The sequence below is a fragment of the Oryzias latipes genome, chromosome 13 (assembly GCF_002234675.1).
Source record: "Oryzias latipes chromosome 13, ASM223467v1".
Taxonomy (NCBI): domain Eukaryota; kingdom Metazoa; phylum Chordata; class Actinopteri; order Beloniformes; family Adrianichthyidae; genus Oryzias; species Oryzias latipes.
The window spans coordinates 17,818,042-17,832,519 of NC_019871.2; the positions used below are offsets into that span (position 1 = coordinate 17,818,042).

General features: G+C 42.6%; 1 protein-coding gene across 2 annotated transcripts in view; it reads right to left on the bottom strand.

The window, feature by feature from the left end:
* Nucleotides 1-1,368: 1,368 nt before the first annotated feature.
* The window catches only part of sgsm2 (small G protein signaling modulator 2), a 41,760-nt gene continuing 28,650 nt past the window's right edge, over nt 1,369-14,478 (bottom strand). For both annotated transcript variants that reach the window (XM_023961627.1, XM_023961628.1), the window contains 12 exons: nt 12,313-12,487; nt 11,993-12,057; nt 10,911-11,056; nt 9,702-9,830; nt 9,374-9,556; nt 7,155-7,511; nt 6,916-7,040; nt 5,689-5,771; nt 4,368-4,477; nt 4,183-4,279; nt 3,793-3,960; nt 1,369-3,368 (listed from right to left, as the gene is read on the bottom strand). In XM_023961627.1, coding sequence (XP_023817395.1) covers nt 3,280-3,368; nt 3,793-3,960; nt 4,183-4,279; nt 4,368-4,477; nt 5,689-5,771; nt 6,916-7,040; nt 7,155-7,511; nt 9,374-9,556; nt 9,702-9,830; nt 10,911-11,056; nt 11,993-12,057; nt 12,313-12,487 — 1,727 coding nt within the window. In that variant the 3' untranslated portion in view covers nt 1,369-3,279. The remainder of the gene's footprint in view (nt 3,369-3,792; nt 3,961-4,182; nt 4,280-4,367; nt 4,478-5,688; nt 5,772-6,915; nt 7,041-7,154; nt 7,512-9,373; nt 9,557-9,701; nt 9,831-10,910; nt 11,057-11,992; nt 12,058-12,312; nt 12,488-14,478) is intronic.

Sequence of the window (14,478 nt, forward strand, 5' to 3'; positions counted from 1 at the left end):
CTTGCATGTCAGTAAAGGTCACTCATTTGTTTGTTTTCAAATCGAACATAGCAATGTGGATCATCTGAAAAAGCACAGTAAAGCTATCTAAACAGCCCCCCGCCCTGTTTCAAAACTCATTAGTGACTAAAGACTGAACTCTGCAGTGGGGTTGAGCATCATCTGCTGGAGCCAAGCCTGGGGTTGGGGCTCGCAATCCCAGAAAATTGATTACTATTAACTAATGTGAAAAGCTACTGAAAAGAACTCAAATCAAAACATACCCCCACCATCCCCCTAAAATAAAAACACATATTGAATAATTAATTGAAAATCAAATAAAAAAATTACTATAGAGTGTGATACTTACCAGGAGGGTTGAAATTTGGAGTTCAGGCAGGTAGACGGATGGACAGACAGATGGACGGACGGACGGATGGAGTGTACACTGACTCTGCATTCATATTGATAGAGGAGTCCAAATGCTTTTCTTTTCTAACCATAACCCAATCCTTTTCTTTGCTCTATAAACGCCCTCTTTTTGTTTTGTTTTTTACATTCTAATATCACCCCCAAAATTTGATCAGCAATAAGAATTTTAATTTCATCAGTTAAATTTTACATACTTAAAATAATGTGGAGAAAAGAAAACATTTTAAAAAACACCCCAAAAAATAACATTGAAATACTTTTAGAACTAAATATCTTATTAACTATACATTTATGTTGATAGAATAACAAACGTTGATTCAGAAAAATAAATCCCCATATGGGACACACTTGCTCTGGACAGCACTGCTCCTATGATCCCTCAAGCTTTCACAACACAACGTCAAGGTTGTGGTTTACGAAAGTTGGGCGGTTCAAGTGTTTAGTATTGTTTTAATGATGCAGTAAGATTTTTAGAATGTTTCTGAATGAAGTACGTTTTTTCTTATTTTAATTTAAGGCAGCGAACTCTGGTAGTCTAGCTTAGTTTGTTTTAACTAGTCTATTTTGCAGACTAGTTAAAACTGTCAGTAATTAGTCTGTCAGTAATTAGTCCTTTTTGGTTGTTTCTTTTTCTATTGTAATGTGATGTTTAGTTTTCCGTTATCTGTTTGTTTTTTTTCTGTCACAGATACATCTTTACTGGTAATGATTAACTACTGAATACCTCTGGCTGACATCCGCTGTTCTGTTTCTATGTTGTCTTTTGTTTTTCCCAGGCCAATTTGGAGGTGTTGTCTTATAACAGCACTTCCTCTAGATACCCTGTCAAATCTTACATATCATCTCAAAAGACATTGTATCTAAAACCTAAGGATAGAACTTGCATCAAAGTTCCATTGGAGTATTATTATAAAAAATCTGTCGTTGTTTGGAGCTGAAAAGACACCGTCACACAGATCAACTAACTGTGGTTTAATACTTTACATTCAAAGCCAAGGACACTTCCTCACAGCACATGTTCAGCATTCGAAAAAGTCAGTGCAGCGCCTGAACAAAGAACATCATAGGCTGAAGCAACTGAAAAATAGATGTTGAAATAAAAGTCATATTCGTTATACAAACTCTGGGCTAATATGCACACAACATAGACCCTGATGGACAGCAAAGTCCTCAAGAAACTGGAAGGAAACAGTCTTCAGGATGCAGGCTGCACCTTATTATGGTACCACAGAGGGCGCTGTTTCAAGGTTTTGGTCACTGTCTTGATTGGAAGAAAAAGCTCCCATGGTGGGGGGCAGTAACCCTTACTTGGATCAGTCTAACAAAGGGAGCAAAACCACTGGAGTACACATCAGGTCTGGGAAGACTCTTGGCACTTAAATCATAGGAGGTTCGTGCAAACTGACCAATCACACATACAAGGAAATGACAGCAGGCTTTGCTAATGTCGTAAAAACAGCTAACTGCAACACTCAGGTGAGAGAGGGAGGCTGTAAAATGCCCTCTTCTTCTGTAAATGTAGATCTGTTCATATAGCGCTAGACCTGCAGGACTCAGACTCTAGGAGAACCAAGACTTAAGAGTTGCACAGAACCCTATATCAAACTCTGCTCTAGTTATCTGAACACAGTGCTTCCTGGGTTGCTGTTAAGTACCTAAGGTTTTGGATGGGAGGCCTCACTTTTAAACCTTAAAAATTAATCACTATAAAAAAAATAAAATATTTATATGACAAACGTTTGGATAGGTTCATCTAAGGATCTGGGAAAATGCAGCATATATGCAGCAGAGAGCACTGCAAACTATAGAGGGATGATGCTCTACACCTGAAACCTCAGAAGCTGCAAGGTTGTTTTTTTTTTTGTGTATAAGCAGAAGGGAAGATATGCACCAGTCACCTTAACACTCTTGGGTTCCCTGAATGTGCAGGCCTCTTATCCAACATCAAGATCGTTCTCGGTGAATCAGGGGAACAGGTATTCAGCAGCATTTACACTCTGGGAAACGATCGACCACATGTTCAGCTCTAGGTTGCAGCTTAGAAGTTCTGCTGCAAAGAGGTGCCGTCGGGCTGCAGCTGTGCTGGAGGTAGCTGAAAGATTCTGGGTGTACTTTGCTGAGTGGGATGGAAATGAGTCTAAAACTTGAGTTCCGGCTGCCTGTCTTGCTTCTTTGACTTCATCAGCTGGGCTCCATGGTAACACCTGCTGGAAGAATTCCCCCCCGTCTCCCTGCAGGTCTCTGCCTGGTGATGAAGGCAGCTGTGGCTGTCACGTCACTGCTTTCAGAACCACAAAGCCGTGTGCTTTATTTGTCTTGCTGTGCTGTTCGTCGGACGAGCCACGACTGCTGCAAACACTGACTGTATCAATCCCTCCCTGCTTCCCAAAGTCTTTGGTGTCTCCGGCCCCAGCATCTGTAGTGAGGCCATCACTAACACAACACAGGAACCCGCAAACAAAGTGCATGTGAGTACCTTGGGCTGTTACTAACAGAAGGCAACATTCGTGTCATAATGGTCTTTTAGAGCAAACTGGGTAAAAACACACATGCTTGGAGTATAAAACACTCAGAAAGGTGGTTGGCACAGTCTATTTGGTCACTAATGAGAACGTGGCAAAGTCATCCGCTGCTGTCTGTGTGTGTGTTTGTTTGTTTGTTTCTTATGCACGCACAGAGTGTGATCAGTCACGAGCATGCACACAGATCCACACAGAAACCAGAGCATTCCACGTGAAGGAATATGTAAACAGACTTCCAGAGCAGAGACCCAGACCCCTCAGCCTGCTCTGGAAGTGGTGGGGTGGGGAGTAGGGCAGAGCTGTCTGTGATGAGGCATCCAGAACCCTCATTTTCCTCCTCCAACAGTCACTTGTTGTCCATTAGAGATTGGACCTTGTGTACCAGTTCGCGTGCTACCTTCAGGATGTGTTGGACATCGTGGCGTTCAGCCATTTCTGTGGATTAGAGACAGATGCGGTAAGCCATCAGGCTGACAGAGAAAAACATTTTATAACTTCTGAGGGCAAGTTCAGGTTTTCTTTTCGTAAAGTTAGTCAAAGTTCCAATGCAGTCTCAAACGATAAACGGAAATTTGTATTCTGAATTTGAAATTTCCCCACAGTAGTTATGAGCTGCAGTCACAGTCTTGTCTGGCAACCATTTTGGTAGTTTAAATATTGTCATTGATCAATTATAATCCAAAGTATTGCAACAAATACCATCTACATCTAAATAACATCTGGAGAAAAAATGTGGACCCTTTTGTCTGGCCTTTGGAAAATGGTATCAGAAAGATAGAACCTAAAACATTGTGCTGGGACTGCTTCCCTGCCGTGATAGATAAACCATTAAATGAGCATGCACAGGTGAGGCCAGTACCATTGAAGAACTTGATGATGTCAGTGAAGTCCATGTTGTTGTCTATGATGATCTCTCTGTACACAGTGACGAGTGCAAGAGCCAGGAACAGGACAAAGTGCTGCGAGGAGATCCTGGGAGAAACCCAGATTACCTCCCATACTGCAAACACGTCCTCGTATAGGAGCTCTGCACACACATATTATAGGATTAGCAACAGGCAACTTCCTTCAGCACATGGCAGAAACTTTGTCTTTTTCCTTTAAATGGCTTGAGAACACTGAACACTTTTGCCATCACTAGCAGGCTAGGCTTTGACTCTGTTAGCTGAATGCTTTGGCCTCTGACAGTACTGATGAGGAGGAGGAGCTCTGCAGGCTTCTGTTAAGAGGACAAAGTACGAAGACTCACCTCTCTTAAAGTCTAGCAGAAACCAGCGGTAGCAGAAGTAGAAGTGAGTGTAATCTCCGTTTTGATGCATCAACTCAAAGAGCTCAGAGTCCAAGATCTGATGGGAACACAGCCCAGTTATTTGCAATGTCATACATGTGTACATCCAGAAAACACACCAAACAATCAAGAGTGTGATCCATCACCTGGATAAGAGATCTCATGTTAGCAAAGTGTGCATCCATTGCTCCACCATTGGGGAAGTTCTGACTCATCCTCTTCATCAGCTGAGTGAAACAGCTGTACGCCAGGCACTCTACAAAACACAAAATGCATGGACATTTGCATACGCAGATAGAAAGAACATGAATTTCAACACTGTAAAATTGAAGCACCGCTTTTTCAGGTCTTGCTGAATCTAGATGCTTGCAGTTATCAGTTGATTGGTGAAGCTCTGGCATCATTTCACTAAGGGAGATCGGTTGTGTTTGTCATCACATTCTCCTGAGCTGCTATCATTTCAACTCACCTGCTGTCATTTAATTTTTTTCTCTGTACTCCTGTCTGACAGTTACACAGCACACACTTTTCCAGTTAGCAATGCAATTCAAGTTTGGATTCATCCAGAATTAGAAGCCGTTTCAGTTGTTTCAACTCCTGGCTCCACTCATTTCTGACATCTACTGTAGTGCTCATAAAATCTCCTTGTTGTGTGTTTTGAAAACATATGCTTTGTACATTCGGTCTCCTGCTAACATGTTCATGCTGACCGGAAGTCTCTCTAACTCAAAACTTTGTGTTATGGTGTTGGAAAATATATACAAGTTATCTCATATTTGCTTTTATGCATTACCTAGCTATATAGGTAATATCATCATACATGCAGAAGTGTTTGTGTCCAAGTTCTGTTTCACAGGAAGGTGAAGTTGAACTCTTGGGAGGAAACCGACTATCTTAGCGTCTTCCCAGCATCGGCATGAGAACTATGTGTTATCTGTGTCAAGACCGGAATCAAAGGATGCTCTGTGTCAGTTATCCGTGAGAAAAGAAATTGCAGGTCCAAAGATGATGTGGGAAGACTGTGAAAAGCAGGCATGTTGCAATTAATGTTTTCTGAGCACTGAAGCTGTGTTTTATCCGTTTCCCCTCCCTTAGAGCTCAGCGCATATGTAAATTAGGGAATAACCAACAAACTTAATAAAAGAGGAGGCGACAGATTATGCGCCAGAGCGGAGAGAAATTGTTGCTGGGTATGATCTGTTCGTTCTCCTCGTAAAAGGTACCTCTGGTCTGTTGTCTTTCCTTATGTTTTCATTCTGATGTTGCAGGTTGTTTTGACCCAACATATGGTTTATATTGGTGGCGGTGGTCTTTGCATTTTCATTTTCTGTTACATAGAGATTCTCTCTCATTTACAGTTTCGATCCAGCTTCAACTGTAGCAGCGCAGTTACTTCTACTGGTGCAGTGAAGCTGTTGCTGCCAAAAGAATGAACTGTGACAGAAGAGCGTGAGGATGGGTTCTCACCATCGTCCAGGATGACCATGAGTGGAGCGAGCAGGTCACACATTCCCTGAACGTAGCCCATATCGAGGTGCTCCCACACATAGCTGCATAAAAATGAACATCATTTGTCACTTGTCTCCTTGATCATTCTTACATGTCTTTGTTGATTCAATTGTTCATCAAACAAATCTTTTGTTATGTTTGTTTTTTCACATCCATTCATTATTTCTGTCTTTCATTTGTTTATTCACCGAGGAGTCGAGCTGAAAAGTCTATTTCTACTCTTTGAATTTAGGAGCATTTATTGGAAAGTTTTGTCCACAGTTGTTAACAGATTATTTACTTTTCATATGGGAAATGAGCAGTTTGGTGTCTCCCAAAGAGAGATACAATAGCTGTCTAACCTGAGACTTTGACAAAAACTGAACTAAGACTACAGTCTAATCCAAAAATGCACGACCTAAATGAAAGTTTTTCAGCAAATTCAGCAGGTGGCGGTGCGGCGGCATTTTTTAAATCAAGAGGCATCAGTCGCTTTTTTAACACACCGCGTGGTGACCACAGAGGTTTTAAGAAAAAAGTTTAAATTGAATGGCGAGAGGGATAGTTTTTTAACATCGGTCAATGGTCGTCTGGGCACATTTGAAGGTCGCACGGTGGCAGTCCAGTGGCAGGAAAGCAGCAGCGTGCTAATTGATGTCTGAAATCGTCTGATGATCAACCGCTTTCAGACAGCCACCCTCCAACCACCCCCCTCCCCTCATGCTGCCATCTCACTGACCGGACGTCAATCTGGCGATCCCAGCCACCAGGGATCCTGTTTATAAATGGGTAGACAGCATTGAAGCTGCACAAAACTCATCATGGCCTTGATAGCACCTCTGAAACTTGCATCTTGACAAATTGCAGTTGATGCTACGAAAATTATACTGTGTGCCGCTTTTTTGTATACCCTCGGGCTACAGGGCAGCTGGTGGATCTCGATGTGGATGGCTGCCACATCGAGAGTCGTCTGATTACATAATGGTGTTATCTCCGCCTGACTGACTGACTGATGCCTGTTGGCCGCCATCTACATTCATGACCATGCTAACGATTTTCAGAAAGATCAGCTGGCAGCATGACATCTTAAAGAGTCTGTCGATGCCTGTACGGTGGCTGTTGTATTTGTGACTGTAACATAACTTAAAAAAACTGCAATATTCCACAGCCAGCATGCACATAAGAGTGTGTTGGGATGTTTTGTACCTGCACATGATGTTGCGCAGCTTCTCCAAGTTAGCCGTGGTGAAGTAGTAGTAGTTGCGATCACAGCGCTGGACGTCTTTGTCAATTCTATGGAGGTTCAGGGCCACTGTATCCAGCAGCTCGATCTGAGCAGAAGAACATCATCTTCATGTTTCTGAATGCAGAAGTGATTACAGGGGTGCAACTCACACACCGCTGCCAGACATCAAAGTCCCTAAGCTCCTGAGGAGTTTTCTCACCGTGTAGGAGGACAGGGAGGCCAGACTCCCCTCAGTGGCGGCTCCACTTGTCACCAGTTTATCCAGCTGATGGCACACCCTGCTCTCACTTAGGGAGTCCTGAAACTCTCTTCCTGGAGCCTCCTCCTCTGTGCTCTGACCCTCATCCATGCTGGAGGAGATCTGAGAGTGGGCTGATGTCACTGAGTAGTTTCTGGAAGAAGGGAGGCCTGAGTCGGGGGAGTCAAACTCCACCAGAGGGCGTTCTTCAGGCGGGAGGGCAACAGGAGGGGCCAGGGTGGTCATGGTAGGAGTGTTATCATCGGCACTGGGGGTTTCCTGACTCCCTGCATCTGGCTCATCCACTGACATGAACACCTATAGGTTGGGGGAAACAGGGTGTCAGACATGAAATACGAGTCCAAATGGAGTATATCTTATTTACTCCAACGCTGTGTCTCTGTGTGAACAACATGTACGAAAACGCCGACAGCTGCAGACACAAGTATATGTACAAAAAGATGTGTACAACACAGGCGTAAGCACTCAAATGTGAAAAAAGCAGATGTGAATTCATTGATGTAAACTGACGGGTGTGACCACACAGTTGCGAACAACACATGTGTAAACACATGTAACATGTCTGTTCTGACGTAACTTAATCATCTGTGTAAAGAGTCTTGATGGTTCTATGACGTTTCTTTATGCTGACGATTAGCTATAGTGGAATAATGTGGCATGTTACCAATTCAGAATAGAGTTAGTTACCAATTCTAAGATTGTTAAAGGATTTGGTTTAAATCCGATTTTAGTCTTGTAGTGAGCCACTGCCTGACTTAAACTCTGTGAAAAAATGTGATTTCATATGACTAAGAAATAAAAATCAACAATTAACAACCGGTAATTTGTTAGATATTCTTAACTTTAAGGCGGCAGTGGTGCAGCAGCAGGGCAGTCAACCCATGATCGTTAGATCGCAGGTTCGATTCCCGCCTTGCACACCCATGTGTCGAAGTGTCCTTGGGCAAGACACTGAACCCCACCTTGCCTCTCATGGGAGGTTGGTGCCATGTTGGTGTGAATGTCTGTGTGACTGGGTGAATGGGTCTGTGACTGTAAAGCGCCTTGGGCCTTCGAGTAAGGTAGAAAAGCGCTATACAAGTATACGCCATTTAACTTTTACTTTACTTGCTGAATTTGCAAGATTTCAAGTTTGAATATGGAGGAAGCACAAACTGGGAAACATGCATTACATGGTTCCTTTTAAATCGACTAATCCTGACACATAGGATCATGAATAGACTATAGCTTTATGTTTCACAGCGTGTCTGGTTATAAGGTTTGAAGAAGACAGCCATGTTTGAAAAAACAGATTTTTTTCATCTCTACAGTTAAATTGATTTGCCGTATTACTATTTACAAAAACATATTGGCTCATACACAACAATCACATGAAACATTATGCAAAGACTGAAAATGGTGATGATTTGGAGAATGTCAAACCAACTGAATTAGTCCAAGTTGTTATATTTATTTTTAACTGTTAACAATTTTACTACCATGGGAAAAAGAAAAAAAATTATTTGAGTTTAAAGACCCACTCCAATAAAAATAGCGTTTTTGGTGTTTTTAACATCTTCTTGTAGGGGTTTTCATGATGGAAGACATTAAGAAAAGTACGATAAAAATTGTATTTTTGAGTATTTCTTCATTCAAATCGAGATAATCAGGAACAGATGAAAAAACGGTTTGAAAAAGCTTGTAGATGTTATATACAAACTACAATCGGTGTGACCACAAGCTCCCCGCTCTGCTCCAATTCTGATGGACTTATAGATACGTTAACTTTTTCATTTTCCTCATCTGAGCTGGCATCTGTTTTAAAACAGTATGGCTGAAAATCTCAGATATTGCTCGCCATTTTTGCTGAACCGTTAATGTCAGCTTGGGGTTGTGAGGGGCTGTAAGCTAGTGCTCTTCAACAGCCCCGCCCACAACTCATGATGCTTATTTCTAATGAACTCCTGCCGCTCTGCAGAAATAATGTCCTAGAAAATGACACAGGTTTTTTTTAGGCATTTACGCTAGATCAAAAGATGATCAGAGTGGAACTTTAAGGTCAGCTATTGAACAGAAAGTAGAACAGAAAACTCTTTGATCCAAAAATCTATTGCCTTTATGTCTCTACAGCAGTGCATGGATTGCTGCTTATTTATTTGTCAATAATAGTGAAAAATCACCTCGTTGCTGATAGTGGAGTCTCTGTGCGCAAGCCGCAACACATGACTGTCAATACTGCTTCCGGATGACAGCTTGGAAAAAATGGCTGATTGCATCTCTTTTTCGCGCTGCTTGACGATGAGCTCACAGGCCTTCCACTCCTTCATAACCTGTTGGTATCGCTCGCTGATCTTTGCATTGATCTGTACAAAGAGGGACATTTTCAAAGAAGAATTTGAGCCAACATTAGGGCCTATCGGGGCACGTCCTTGTGCATGCCTGTGCGGGGGGGTAGACGTGTGTTATGTGTATGCAGTTACCTGTGTGGGGGGGAGGGGTTATGTTTACCTGACTCATGTCATTTTTTCCCATCCCAAACTTGTAGTGTCCCAGCAGGAAAGGCCAGACTTCTTTCCTGATGCCATGTTCCACTCCACCATAGTAAACCAGCCGGAGCAGTTCCAGCTCCTTGTAATTCTGCACACACATGTTAATAACAACTGTGTCAGGAAAAGAAGGGTGTTACAGAAGGGTATTAAGAGAAAATGCATCGTTTAGAAAATGGACTCAGATTCTAACGAGGGTGACAGAAGATTGATGAAGACAAAGGAAGAGTAAAAAGCAATTTAGTGTTCCAGTGAGAGATGATGCCCCCTTCACAGTCCTGCCACACATTAATTCACTGAATTATTTAAATGTGTCCAAACCATTGTGATGTGGCATCCCTGCACTTATCCTCAAGACACTTGGCTGTCACAGGGTTGGTGTTGTTTGGTCTTAATGTTTTTGTTTCTGCTTCTCCAGAGACTACTGTGGCTCCTTCTGCAGAGCCGAATGGTTTGATATTTCAGACAAATTGTGGTACGAGCACCAAATTTGGCATGGATGTAACCTAGGATCCCCTCTTACAGGAAAGCATGTAAGCCACAACAGAAAAATCAAAAATGGCGGCCATTTGTAAAGAAGAAAAAGACACCTTGAAGGTTTACCTGGTCTGGAACATGAGGTGTTTTCACTCCAAGCTAATCAATATTTAAGATGGGTGATGATTGGTTGAAGCCATCACTTCAGGGATTAAGGGATTCTAGACTATTGTTAGAGTATTTTTTTATTAACTTATCTTAAATATACTCAAGTTTAAAAAAATATTGGCATAACAAAAATATCCAATTTTATATGCATTTCTTTTTAAAGATAATGCATCAATGACTGTTCAATCATAATTTAATCACAGGGCATCATCTGGGTGACATCTTAAAAATTAGTTTTTTATTTTATTTCTGGTTAACATCTGCAAAATAGACATGCTTTCTTGGAACAGACAAATATGATCCTAACTCCCTGAATCCTGGGAAAGAAAAGCTCTCGTCATGTCTGGAAACTGCCTGTTTGAGAAATGTGCTATATAAATAAAGTGGATTGGATTGGATTGAAGCAGAGTAATGTAACGAACCTTCACCAAAAAGAATTAAAAAAGGCTGTACCAGAGAACCACGTCGGCCTCTGCTAAGTGTTTTTGTAGATCATGTGGTTTGTGGGCGTCACAAGCTCACTCACCTTACAGTCTTTCTGGTATTTACTCCACACCTCTTTGCTAAGCCCACCAGATGCCTCACCAGGTCTGTCAGGGGGTACAATGTTGTGGTTGACCAGAGCCGACAGGTGGGTACGCACAGTGGACAGATGTCGGCAGTATGCCAGCCCTGGCGGACACGTGGAATGCAATTAAAAGGAAGCCCTTGAACTGCATAAATGCCTAAGATTTATGTAATAATTGCGTATAAACTACATGAAATACGCATAAACTGCTTAATCCTAGACCGACGAAAAACCTTTGAGTACCAGTATCTCAAAACCGAATTAACATAAAGACGTGTCGGCCTAAACCCTCAACGGACATCTGCGCTCATCGACAAATGGCGAACGCAAGAGACCCTTACGAATTACGTATATCACAGATGTATCACAAAAGACCCAAATTTCATATACGGAAAATGTGCAAAATATAGTGGATGTGTGACACAACCTTTAGACTGGGTAGATGACTGTCGGGAAGCTGCAGAGTCCTGCATTAAAACTTAGGAGTTCCGTAGTCATTGCATTAGATAAACTAACATCCATAGTCAAAAGCATTAATATTCTTTGAAAGGTTGATACATGTCTAAAACTGATGTCTAAGGATAAATTTAATAAAATTGTTCCTCTTTTAGGTGATGACACTTGTTTCTGTTAATCTGAGGTCACCAAAATTAATCTGCAATTATACAAAAATAACATTGGACTGAGTGGTTTCTAAAGGCCCTTGCCAAATTATATCAATGAGGACATGTTTAGCTGCATGCTATCCTTTAACAACTAGCAGTTCAGAGGATATTCAGAAAAGTTGTAGGCTATATTAATAACTGGAAAAGCTCATTAAGACTCAGGGTTGACGCTTTAACCCCTTCGCCATTTCTAAAGCCTCAGATTTTAAGCTTCTGCAATTGGAGTGAATGGAGCTTTATTACATACAGGTTAAGCACAATAGCAAACCAATGAAAAACAAAATACTGCTGCCACACATTACTACATATGTCAGACATGACTAAACATTGCCAAAGCAGCTTTAACACACAGTAGAAGGAGCCTGGTGTACTCACATCCATAGAAAGCTCGAGAGACGATCTGCTTCTTCATGTTATGGCAAAGCATCTTCAAAGGGATTCTGTGGAAACACAATATCCGCTCGTTCAATTTTTCAGACTAGTCACACCTTTAACTACATAGTGTTCAAAAAGTGTGTTCAGAGAAGGAAGGCCTCTGCTGATGCTGCTGTGTGAGCTGGTCTTAGATCTGCTAGACTGTTGTCTTGTGCATGTCTGTTGAGTCTAACATCTCAGTTGTCCCGCAGACTGAAATCCCTGGTTCTGACCCTGATGCAGACTCAGCACAGGATCCAGCAGAGGCTCTTACTGCGTACATGTGAATATCTGATGGTTGCTGCGTGCAGGTACAGCTTGCTGCATAGTCAAATGACGTGTTGCTGCCGAGTGTGGAACATGAGTGGCACAGGGATTCCTGAGCTGCTGCCTCAGCCAGTTGCCACGACAACGGACTGCATCCAAAAGCCTGGCTCTCCATCACCTCCCCGTGGTCTGAAGAAGGCAGAACGACAGTAAGAAGGCAAAAGTGTCAATAATTGCACAAATAACTCATATTCCTATTTTTTAAACCCCTTTATTCTGCCTTGATGTAGTGTCTTGCATATTATGACCTCGGCTCCTCAGCTCAACCAAAAACACTTCTGCAAATGTATGGAGGAGATGGACGGGTGAATGAAGGGTTTGGAACTGTGGGGGAAGAAATACTGAGAGGGAAAGAAAACCAAAATGGAAGGCGGAAGAAGCAGGGGGAGAGCTCTGGGGGGAAATGCAGGAAGGATGCAAGGGGGTCCATGCTGTCTAAAAGGGGTGGGAAGCTGAGAAAGAACAGCACACAGATCAAAAGGAGGAAGACGCTGAGATTGGGACGGGGCAAAGCTCACAGTCAGACATTGCAGGAAACGAAACGACAGAAGAAGACAACAGACACTGAAAGAAGCAATAGAAACAAATGGACTTCACGGGGAGGCGGAGGGGGACACACAGGAGGGAGAAGAAAACCAGAGACTGTTAAATGCTCTTAACCTTAATTCTTCAGGTTGGAGCTGATGACCTGTTGTCATAAATATGAAGCTGTTCTGTGCCCCCCTCCCCCCGCCCATATGACGCAGATAATCAACAGGAAAAAAATGACCAAAACAACAGCTGGAGCAAGGCCCATATTTGCCCCCCCCCCCACCCCTTTCTAGGCATGACCAGAACTGGTTCTGGCCTCAGACCAGTTTCCTCGTCTCTACTACTGCGGAACCCCACAGGACCATCATGAGGGTGTAGGAAAGGACGGGGAGGGAGGGGGGCGGTGAAGAATTACAGTGAACAGCATTGCACACATAAACAACAAACAACCATGAAGGTTGGAGCAAGGAAACTTCTTCATCACAAGAACGGAGAGACATGATCCCACTTCAAACCAGAGAAACACAGAGACGATGCTGCATATCCTCATGCACAGACTGACAAGCATGTGGCTGGGGTAGGAAGGGCGAGGAACCACCAGAGTGGTTCGTCAAATGAAGTAAGGGGCAAATTGGAGGAAAAAGAAGCACTTTTTTTTTTAAACCCAACAGTGCTGAGGTGTTGTCCTGACAAAACCAAGGGGGACCAAGCAGAAACTAGCACCACAGATCCAAAGACTATAAAGACAAGCTGCTCCTGCATTTGTAAATATGTGAGTGTGTCACACAACTGCATTAAAATCCCGCAAAAACAGACTCAATCAGCATTGAGAACAAGACAGAGGGAGGAGTCAGATGTCCACAGAAGTGGTGCTCCATTCATCTCTCACTACAGTACAATATTGTAAACATTGTGTATACCTATATAGCTCTTCTCTGCCTTGATAGAATTCCCCAAAGGGTTACGTAGGTTCAGGTCCCCATTCAAGCCATTCACACACTGATGACAGCTCCACCGAAGTACAGCGCGCTAACCTGTAACCACCAGGAGCAATGTGAGGTTCAGACACTTCTAAATATGGGCAGGCAAGGCAGGAATTGAACCGGTGACCTTCTCAATCAGATGATTGCTCTACCTACCAACTAGCAGTCTGGTGAAATTAAGCATTTTTCGTTGAACCAAAACAGCACTGAACTGTTATATGTAGAGTGAAACTACTCAGATCTATCATTCCTGCCCTAAAAATGAAACGACAAAAGCAGCTGATTTAAACACATCAAAGTGGAACATTGGCAAACCATTTGAATCTGAAGTGCATCATCAGACTGATAAGGGCGTGCAGAAAAAAGATTGTATCAAACACCCATGACCCAATAAAAGGATCTGGGGGCCTCATTTATAAACGTTGCGTACGCACAAAAGAAGGCGTACGCCACTCTCTACGCAATAGTTGAGATTTATAAAAAGCAAACTTGACGGGAAAATGTGCGGTCCTCCACGCAAGCTCTGACCCAGGCGTACGCACAAAAACGGGTGAAATGAGAAACGGCGACACCGTCGGCAGATGGAAGAAACACGTGAAAGTGACA